Source organism: Pollicipes pollicipes, unplaced genomic scaffold (assembly GCF_011947565.3).
Source record: "Pollicipes pollicipes isolate AB1234 unplaced genomic scaffold, Ppol_2.1 Scaffold_3447;HRSCAF=4054_pilon_pilon_pilon, whole genome shotgun sequence".
NCBI lineage: Eukaryota > Metazoa > Arthropoda > Thecostraca > Pollicipedomorpha > Pollicipedidae > Pollicipes > Pollicipes pollicipes.
The window spans coordinates 38,200,744-38,211,715 of NW_023596297.1; the positions used below are offsets into that span (position 1 = coordinate 38,200,744).

Genomic DNA, 10,972 nt, shown 5'->3' on the forward strand with positions numbered 1-10,972 from the left:
GTGAGGGAGGTCCAACATGAGTCAGCTCTCTGTCCGCCAGGTGTGAGGGAGGGTCCAACATGAGTCAGCTCTCTGTCCGCCAGGTGTGAGGGAGGGCTTGACGTGAGCCAGCTCTCTGTCCGCCAGGTGTGAGGGAGGGTCCAACATGAGTCAGCTCTCTGTCCGCCAGGTGTGAGGGAGGGTCAACATGAGTCAGCTCTCTGTCCGCCAGGTGTGAGGGAGGCTTGACGTGAGCCAAGCTCCCCTGTCCGCCAGGTGGTGAGGGAGGGTCCAAACATGAGTCAGTCTCCTGTCCGCCAGGTGTGAGGGAGGGTCCAACATGAGTCAGCTCTCTGTCCGCCAGGTGTGAGGGAGGGTCCAACATGAGTCAGCTCTCTGTCCGCCAGGTGTGAGGGAGGGTCCAACATGAGTCAGCTCTCTGTCCGCCAGGTGTGAGGGAGGGCTTGACGTGAGCAGTCTCTGTCCTCCAGGTGTGAGGGAGGGTCCAACATGAGTCAGCTTCTCTGTCCGCCATGTGTGAGGGAGGTCCAACATGAGTCAGCTCTCTGGTCCGCCAGGTGTGAGGGAGGGTCCACATGAGTCAGCTCTCTGTCCGCAGGTGTGAGGGAGGGCGTGACGTGCAGCCAGCTCTCTGTCCGCCAGTGTGAGGAGGGTCCAACATGAGTCAGCTCTCTGTCGCCAGGTGTGGGGAGGGTCCAACATGAGTCAGCTCTCTGTCCGCCAGGTGTGAGGGAGGGTCCAACATGAGTCAGCTCTCTGTCCGCCAGGTGTGAGGGAGGGTCGACATGAGCCAGCTCTCTGTCCGCCAGGTGTGAGGGAGGGTCCAACATGAGTCAGCTCTCTTCCAGCCAGGTGTGAGGGAGGGTCAACAGATTCAGCTCTCTGTCCGCCATGGTGTGAGGGAGGGTCCGACATGAGCCAGCTCTCTGTCCGCCAGGTGTGAGGGAGGGCTCGACATGAGTCAGCTCTCTGTCCGCCAGGTGTGAGGGAGGGCTTGACGTGAGCCAGCTCTCTGTCCGCCAGGTGTGAGGGAGGGCTCGACATGAGTCAGCTCTCTGTCCGCCAGGTGTGAGGGAGGGTCCGACATGAGCCAACTGTCTGTCCGCCAGGTGTGAGGGAGGGTCCAACATGAGTCAGCTCTCTGTCCGCCAGGTGCGAGGGAGGGCTCGACATGAGCCAGTTCTCTGTCCGCCAGGTGTGAGGGAGGTCCGACATGCGTCAATCGGCGGTCTAAGGGGGCGGCGATGGCCGAAGCGATCTCGGCCGGGGCGCCGGCGGTCGAGGCCGTTCTGGCCGAACCGTCGACGGCTGCGCTCGCCAGCAGTGAGCCGGCCCGGCCGCCGATGCAGACCACTGTCTCCCGTTTTGTCAACGCTGTGCCCAAGCTGGAGAGGTAAGTTTTGCTCGGCCATTTGGGCAGGACAGGTAAGTCCCGCTCGGCCATCTGGGCAGGACAAGTAAGTCCCGCTCGGCCGTTTAGGGAAAGACACGTAAGTCGCACTCGGCCATCTGGGCAGGACAAGTAAGTCTCGCGCGGCCATCTGGGCAGGACAAGTAAGTCTCGCGCGGCCATCTGGGCAGGGCAAGTAAGTCTCGCTCGGCCGTTTGGGGAAAGACACGTAAGTCGCACTCGGCCATCTGGGCAGGACAAGTAAGTCTCGCGCGGCCATCTGGGCAGGGCAAGTAAGTCCCGCTCGGCCGTTTGGGGAAAGACACGTAAGTCGCACTCGGCCATCTGGGCAGGACAAGTAAGTCTCGCGCGGCCATCTGGGCAGGACAAGTAAGTCTCGCGCGGCCATCTGGGCAGGGCAAGTAAGTCCCGCTCGGCCGTTTGGGGAAAGAGAGATAGGTCCCGCTCGACCAGAGGTACGTCGCGTGGAGTGAGGTACATTGGCCACGAGGGGCTTGGCTTGTGAATCATCGGCATGTGCTGGAAGGTGGATCCTGTGAATCTGGAGATGCGGAGTACGTCGCCCGGAAACGTGAACAATAGGATGGTAGGTGGGAGAAAGGTGGTTCCGGCGAAAGAGGAGAGATTACCCCGTGATGGATAACAAATGGGTGCATGATGCTGGAGGGAGGGGTTCTGTGTACCCAAAAAACAGAGTATGTTAAGGATTTGTGGGAGAGTGTGAAAGGTTAGATACTGGGTCATCTATTATGGATGCAGTTTTTGTACCAATGTAACTGCTTTTCGACATTACAAGTTGGGAATTTTCACGTTGAAAATCATAACCCTTTAGTATGGCAGGAGAACTGAATGGTCGACGTTAGGAAACACGTATCAGATATGTTGGGAAAGCCAACACTTCGAAGCCGTGCTGATGATCACGAGTGTCGTGAGCATAAGCACAGCTTCGAAACGCCACGTGTTTGTTGTCGGCGTAAGGACACGCACGTCATGCAGCGGGCGGTGGTATTCAGCCATAAGACAACCACAAATTTTGAAAATTAAGCCCTCGCCTGTAGACGCCACCAAATCAGTCTTAAGGGCTGTTGTAAGCCCGGAATCAAGCAGTGACTACAAACAAACAAAATCCGAGAAACGGTCTTTGGGGCATAGCTTCGGGCGATTTGCGTAGGCCACATGGAATGTACTTTTTTGGCAGTCTTGCTTTCTTAAGATGTCAGTCTGATTATGTTAAACCCTGACACCATTACCATTTTAATCAAACGAAAAACATTTTTGCTACCTCGGAATTTCACTTTTTCAAAATTTATGACATGGCTTTTTTGGCCTGATCTTGAAAGAATGACCATGACGTTTTGGCAGGAGAGAGTTGGATCTTTTTCTAAAGGCGAGATTTCAGCTTTAGAAACATCCTTAGAATGAAGATATCAAAAAACTGACTCTCGCCCTGGAAACATTATTTTTGGGTTTAACAGAATTTACTGTAGGCGGCGCTGGCGATACCTGAGGGCATATTTCTGAACTGAAGGACGATATTGAGATGCATCCGACGTCTGATAACGTTCCTAGACCCTTGAAGTGTAAATTAAGGTAATTGAAAATGCTGATGTCAGGTCAAGGACAAGTCGCTGTGTCTACTGTTTAGAAACGTGTAATCAATATGTTATCCTTGGCAGAGAGACTCTTTCGCGTTCCAGCGATACATGCATCGAATCGCAGGCTGATAATAACATAAAATGTTAAGCCGCACCAGTGCTTCTACGGAAAGTTAAGAAAATAAATTCCAGATGTCCTTAACGCTGTTCCTTTTGTCTTAAACTTTAGACATCTGGGATCTAATCTTCGTGTATTTATGTTTTTTTGTGTTTTGTATGAGACTGAAAAATGTAGTGGGGCCGGAAGGTGAGTAACGTCCAGCGGTCTGGTCTTGGAGAAAATCGACCCTGCCTTAGCGATATGAGCGCCAAGACCACGAACTCATTTTTTTATTATTTGCCACTTCCGCAACAGTACTTTTGAATTAAGCCTCTCTTTGACTTAAGGTGTTCAAGTTTTATATTTGAGTTGTTTAATATCATAACATCGCAGACGAAACGGAAAACATCCCCAAAAGACCACGACAGTGCACATGCAGGCACAGAACCTCACCTTCAATAGCATATATAGACCACGCTGATCCTCCACAGTCATGCACCACGCTAACATGGCAGAGCAGGGTCATCTGAATGCGGATTTACCAGCAGCCTTCTTAAGCTTACTCCCAAAGCCATCTCCCCAACACAACTGTGCATGGCCCCACTGGTGACCGTGACCTTTTACCACTTTGACCTCTCTGCTTCTGCTATCCTTCGACGGTTGATGCACTCGGATTGTGGTCCAGTCCACCGGGCAGCATGTCTGGTATCTCAGTATTCCTTTTACAGTCACCGCATGGGCGAAGGACCCAGTGGGGTCCGCCGCCTTTGAAGCATCTTTCTTTGACACGTAAATGAATTTGATTGAGGATGCAATTTTTTATTGAAAAACCCGAAGATGTCCTCGGCAATGGGAAACTTGTTTCTTACGGTGCGCCGAAAGGTTTCTCACGACATGAGGCGGGCTTCATCGCTCCAAGCTCACCGCATGCAACCTTTCCGTGAGAACCTGCGACAAAATCCACTTGCAGGTTTCACCGAAGAAATTGTCGCTATCATTACACACATTCGCAAAGTTGAACTTGTTTTCGTACTGAGATCCGCTCCCATCTCTAAAACGGTAGATTTTGTTCAGCTGGCGTTCGGTCCGTGATTTTTGTTCAGCTGACGTTCAGTCCGTGATTTTGGTTCAGCTGACATTCGGTCCGTGATTTTTGTTCAGCTGGCGTTTGGTTCGGGATTTTTGTTCAGCTGGCGTTCGGTACGTGATTTTCATTCAGCTGGCGTTCGGTCCGTGATTTTCATTCAGCTGGCGTTCGGTCCGTGATTTTCATTCAGCTGGCGTTCGGTCCGTGATTTTTGTTCAGCTGGCGGTCAGTCCGTGATTTTTGTTCAGCTGGCGTTCGGTCCGTGATTTTTGTTCAGCTGGCGTTTGGTTCGGGATTTTTGTTCAGCTGGTGGTCAGTCCGTGATTTTTGTTCAGCTGGCGTTTGGTTCGGGATTTTTGTTCAGCTGGTGGTCAGTCCGTGATTTTTGTTCAGCTGGCGTTCGGTCCGTGATTTTTGTTCAGCTGGTGCTCGGTTTGGGATTGTCGGCACTAAGCGCCGCAGAACTGCATGCGCTGTAATGAGACTACGCATGGTGCAGTCCGCTACGAGCTCTGAAGCTCTGATGGTGTTCCCCAGCCCCCCTCTACCCCCAACTTTGGCTCCACTTCCTCCAACTTCGGGATCAAAGTGAGCTCAGTCTGCGAAGAAACCTGCTTGTCCGTATTTTGCTGCTGTATTTTTTGCTGTAAACCTGCTGTATTTTGGGGTAGAATGGGTCATTTTTCACCGTTCATCCACTCCGTCCCCCCCCCCCCCCCGTCCAGCTCATTTTGAGAGATTACGCCCCCGTCCAGTGCAATATAAGCGGGTGCGCTGTGTTCTGATTTCTGTCCGAGTGGAAGTCCTGGACGGAAACTTGCACCATGAACAAAATGTTCTCCAAAAATATCGCTGCGCCACCACTTAACCTTCCTCCACTCTCTGTTTGAGATGAGCTAGCTGCGCTGACTTCGCTTCGGCCTGAAGATAACGGCGAGTGGTTTTACAATCTGCTGACTGAGTCTTCTGAGGCGCTCACATATCATAAAGGCAACATCGATTCAGCGCTGGCCGGCTAATTATCGGTTCTCTGTGAGTGATATGTATTAGAAATGGTATGAGCTGGCTCCTTGGTGGCTCGTGGATCTGAGTCGGAGCTGCGACTCTCGATAGTCTCTTTTTCAGTTAGTTTGCTATAGGGGATGTCTCCAGAGAGATAAGTCACATCTGTTCTCCGCTTACAGCCACGGTAAGAGAACCAGGTTGGAACGATGCAGTGCCCGCTCGGGCAAGAGCTCTCTGTCCCGAGCAGGCAGAACTTTACGTGATGCGCTGGAGCTATCTGGATCATCCGTCTACATCCGCGCGAACGCCGCAACAGTCTCCGTAAATCCTAACGGGAAGCCAATGAAAGATCGATGTGTTCTGTCATCATGGCACGTGGAACTGGAGCAGGAAACTAACTCACTTTGGCTGGCTGATGCAACTGGTCAGGGATGATGCCGTACGAAGAGGGCAGTGTTGAAGGTCAGGGCGCGAATCTTTTGCCGCCGGGCAGCTGATGGAATCAGTGCCCGGTTAGTGATGGCCTCGGGGGAAGATAGGTAGCGGGCACGAGAAGGGTCATGAAGTGAGAGATCTGGAAATCTTGCCTATATGATGGATAATGAAAGGACAACCGGGCGAATACATTTCCCTCTTTATTCGGTAAGATGGACTACTTTGCCACGCTACTGAGCTTTGGCTGCGCCTCGGCCGCCTCGCGAGCGTGCTAGAGAGGTTAAAGCCGCGACGGACGGGGCGCGTGGGGTTGCGAGATTCAGCGAGAGTCGGAGGAGCGGGCAGGTCGTATGGTCAGGACCCAAAATGGCCTGGCTATTTTTTGGCAAAACACGCTCAGGCTGAAATCGAGGGAAGTATGGACCTTATACCCCTTTTAGACCTTAAAGTCATCTACAGAGCACAGGACCACCCAGACAGGAAAATAAGTGAATCTATTCCTATAAAAGGTCGGCGACTAAATCTGCATGCCCTGTATGTCCTGTAAATGAGTCCTGTATGTTAATACAGGACTCATCATGGCCGATTATGCGAACGTGATATGTGCCTCTATGCGTGATGTGTGCTAGCTTAAAATCGTTTACATGTGTAAGTGACACTGACGCGTGATGTGCCATACCTGTTCAATTGAAATCGCTTGCAGGTGTAATTGATGCGCGATGTGTGATGCCTGTTTACTTTAACTCGCTTGCATGTTTGAATGAAGCGTGAAGCGTGGTGCCTGTGCTTAAATTCGCCTGCATGTACACGTATGTTCGCGCATTATAATTCTTAGGTAGGCACCGTATCGTGGTAATGGCTGGCAACCGTTCTTTGCTTAATCTCCTGAATTTTGACGTCCTGTAAAACTGTGGTCTGCTTTTTTAAAAAAAACTGAAAAATCGGGTAAGATCATCGGCAGGCAATTTTGAATTCACTTCTGCTGTTATTTCGAGAAAGGCATGTTGCCAAACTATCAATCCAGTTATATTTTCATTCCACTGGTTTTTCTCCAAGGAATAGGGCTGATACCACTCCCTTATCAAGGTGAAGTTCAGGTGTGAAGATCGCTCTCGGGAAAGATGGCATTAGCTGTCTTTCGGTCGATTATTGGAGGATTCATGAGTCTGAAAGTTTTGAGATTCATTAGTGAGTTGTAGTAGGTGCATTTGCTTGCACTCTGCATCCCCGAATCCTGACTTCCTCTGGCTGTTGAGATCTGACATAAAGCCTTCAAGGGAATGCTTCACACCCGAAGTCATTTAGGCAAGCGTCAAATTGATGAAATAAGCTCACTTTTAATTATTGGTGTACTCGCGCTCGGCCAGTGAAAGTTGACTTCCCCTGCGGTTTTTCGAGCGCAGATAAAAAAAGAACGCTCGAAGCAGCATCAAGGGCTCAGTGCCTGGTCATCCATCAAGTTGGCATCCTTTTTGTAAATTTGAAGCTTTGATCTGCCCAGTCCGGTGACTCAGGTCGGGTCAACAGTTCAACTTAAAAAACTTTGACCACGCATAACTTTTTGTGCGGTGTTTGTCATTGCTCAGTATTGCCGTCGTAATATAACATTAAGGTACCTTTACTTTGTATCTTCCACACTTTTGGAAAGACGAGGTCAATGACCTGAGAGGAGGTTAATGTTTGCTATTTTCGTAAATAATGCAATTTGCATGTATCCCTATATTTTTGTAGCTTGTTTATAACGAAAACAGCACCAACTCACGTGAGCAGCCGTCATATGGCCACAGATTGCATGAAATTGGAACTAAACACATGGTGAGCTTAAAATATGCAGTGTTATTAGATAATTTTTGGCGCAGAATTCAAATATTGAACTGAAAATGAGTTGTGACATCCCTCAAATGCATAAGCAGGTCACAATTCGAATGGCATTGCAAGATCGGCATCCGATAAACTCTTGGTAAGTTAGGCTTTACTTCTAAGCCACGTCGCCCGATGAACTCTTGGTAAGTTAGGTTTCTCTTCTAAGCCACGTCGCCTGACATCACCGCAAAGCGCTGTTCGTCAGAGTTGTCCATTGGGTTATATGGAACACCAGAAATTGCTACAGCGAAGTGCCACAGGTCGGCGCAGCAGCCCTAAGTTTTGAAGTACCGCAGCTGGAATTCAAGGTTGTGGGCGATCTTTGCATTGGAATTCGATAGTTGGGGCTTATTAGGCAAATTTATGTTTACTCCTTAAGAAGAGTGTTCCACATATGTATGGAGTTTTGAAATAAAGCAGCCATCGTGAAAATCATTCGGTGCAGTGCACAGCCCCATCCTTCCTAAAGGAAATGGTCGATGTTTGAAGGTTTTGAAGAAAGCATCAGATGTGCTGAATTAACCTCATTTATAACTGTTGGTATGCTTTTGGGTGGAAAAGGCTGCTTTGGACACCGAAATTTCTGTTTAATAAATATTCTGTCCAATACTTTGATTGATTACAATATTTTACTTTGATTGATTACAGTATTTGATTGAATACAACACATTGATTACGTCATCGTACTGTGCACATTGATTGAAGGAAAATTGACGGCCGTTGTATCTGGAAATCGTGGTCACCAATACCACATATGAACGACTCAACATTTTTTTTTTCAGTTGATCGCTGCATCACGAAGGGATTGCCAGAATTTGAATGACTTTATTATTGCGTCATTTGTGCCTGGGTGTCATTGGAAAAAGTCTGCACGAAAAAGTCTGCACATTTCTTACGCATGTAGCTCAGAAACTGGAGAACAGGCCTGCGGACTGCACTGTATGATTTTCAAGGTGGCTATTTTAGTTCAAAACCCCATACAAATGTGGAACACTCCCTTTAAAGGCGATGTTTGGTATTCGCGTCAGTGATGTTTGAAAAGCTCATTTGTAACTATTGGTGTGCTTTGAAGTACGAGAGATTGCTTCGGACAGCACAATGTCGCTGTTTAGTAAACATCCCAATCAATGCGTTGTCGTTTGAGTACTTAACAGAGCGTTTTTGGGACGTCATGATCGTTGCCAAGCTGGCCATGTCAATTTTTACTGTAGCTGACGGGCTGACTCACATTTACTACTGTAACTCGCCTTAAGGTGGCTTTTAATTAATGCATGTGGCACTAAACCTACGATCGCTATCTGCACGTGTTTGCCCATTTCTCGTGGTGTTGTATATTTGTCCGTGATGAAATTTTATTTACCTGTATATACATCCTTGGTAACGGTGCTTCCCTTATGCTATTCGATTCACAGTCTCATGTCCGCCGTAGCTAGTAGACCTGGCCAAATGCCTGCATTATGTATCACACAACACGTTTGTTTTGGAGACTTGCATTCAGCGCGTTAATTGGGTTGAAAACCGAATGCTCTTCGTTGATGCAATGATTTGTGATGACGTGCTCCAGACGCGAATAAGGCAATGTCCATATTTTCACCTTGAGCGCAACGTGGCCGTCGAAGAGGCAGAAAATGTGTGAAGTTTCTGAGACGTCATATATCTCTGGGAGACCTCAAATCAGGTGGCGCGAAATTGTCTGTCCAAGTTGTCGTGCACCAAGCTCAGAAACGAGAGGATTTTGCAGTCTTAAACAGGGCATAAATGTTCATTTCGCAGGGAATTAGCTTGGAAATGGCTGTCTCAGTCCAAAACATTATGCAGATGTGGAACATCCCCTTTAATACCGCGCTAAAAGGGGCGCCTGCATCGTTCGCGCACGAGAGCGCGGGAGCGTCTGTACGTATTGAACTCCACTTACCAATGTCATTGATGCTTTGTTCTCCATAAAAATATGTCAGTCTGGTTTTGCTGCGACACCAGCTCGTTGAAGTCTGAACCTGGTTTCGGCTCGTGGTCTTCAACTTTCTCGTGATATCAAAAGGATATGTTTTCATTATCATTCGGGTGAGGGAGGCGAAGTCGCAGTCTTAGTGCAATCTTATTGGGAAAACTCGCTTAACGGAACAGCTGTACTCTGATGCCTAATGATTTACGCGGAAAAACTTCTAAAGAATTGCAATGGTTGCTGCTGAAAATTACATAATCTACGATTCTTATTACCCAAAAATATCAGCGCCCCGAAAGCCTTGTGGCTGGGCCGCGCTGGGCCGCTCAAGTTAAAGCTTTTGTCATAGTTCACATGACAACCCTGGGCCTGCGGTCTTGCAATAATGACGACACTATTTGTCATAGCATGTGTAAATGTGAAAATGCGTTGCGTGAACATGATAAGACATTCGGCATATATTACACGTAAAATCGTACCTAAAATTTATATCTCTAGCCTTTTTGAGTACATTTGCCGAAGGTCTGCAGTTTGCTTTGGACACCCTCCAATTTGTAAAACGTAGAGGCGCACACCAAGAGGCGTGCGGACCGTGCGTCTCCCAAAGTAAATGTGAGGCTTCCCCGGGCATCCTGGCTATTCCTTGTTGTTCGCTACGGCATACTACAGAGTGACATTAAAAATCATTCTTCCAAAAGACAAAGAGCATGTGTGGTCCGACGACTACTGCTCTTTAGAGTGTTTCTGTTGGAAGCCCACAGGTTCAGGTCCTCACCTCGTAAAATCTCTTTCCGAAGGTCTGTATGACATGGCAGAGTCTTCATCTCTGAGATGCTCTTTGCAGACATTCTGTCTTGGTGTTTGCATGCTTTACGTGATACAACTGAGAACTCTTACATGTCGTATATCCCCGTTCCTCTCACGCCTCATAAGACGCTATATTGGTTATCACCCGTTATGTCTCTATCACCCTTTCTTCGCTTTCCCATTACCCTACACCTCACGCTTTCTGTCTCTATCTCTGTCCCTGACCCTCTATCGATCTCTGGGCCCCTTTTCTTTTCTCTTGGCTTCTCTCGTTCTGTTATCCTCGTGTTTCCACACCTTTTCTCGTTCTCCCGTTTTCTGGTTTCTTTCTTTCCTCTGACAGTGTCTCGCTTTTTTACCGCGTGAAGATCTTCCTTTGGGGCATTGTAAAATTCACGTTACAACGTCGATCATGTTCATGTTTACTTTTTGAGGAGTCCGATTTTACACAGCCTGCTCACTCCCAAATCGTGTGGAGGGTACCGCTGACTTCTCCATGCAGCCTGAGCTTCTTTGTGTCCTGTCGCGGAACGACGGCACTCAGGCCGGTTAATGCATCGCTCTCTTCGTTCATTTATGTTAAACAACTTTCTGAAAGCGAGTGTACTTGCGTGGTATCTGTACAAATCTCCTCATCAAAGATCAGGTGATGTGATGACATTCCGGGCTCTGTGTGGAGTTCATTACTGATCGACTCTGGTTGACGCTGCGCTTCTCTCTCTCTCTC

The 10,972-nt window shown here is 48.5% G+C and overlaps 1 protein-coding gene across 1 annotated transcript in view; it reads left to right on the plus strand.

Annotated features, from left to right (window-relative positions):
• Positions 1-10,972, plus strand: part of LOC119091361 (tumor protein p53-inducible protein 11) — an 81,877-nt gene that overhangs the window by 8,295 nt on the left and 62,610 nt on the right. Inside the window, exon 2 of the mRNA XM_037214110.1 lies at positions 1,196-1,393. Coding sequence (XP_037070005.1) covers positions 1,245-1,393 — 149 coding nt within the window. The 5' untranslated portion in view covers positions 1,196-1,244. The remainder of the gene's footprint in view (positions 1-1,195; positions 1,394-10,972) is intronic.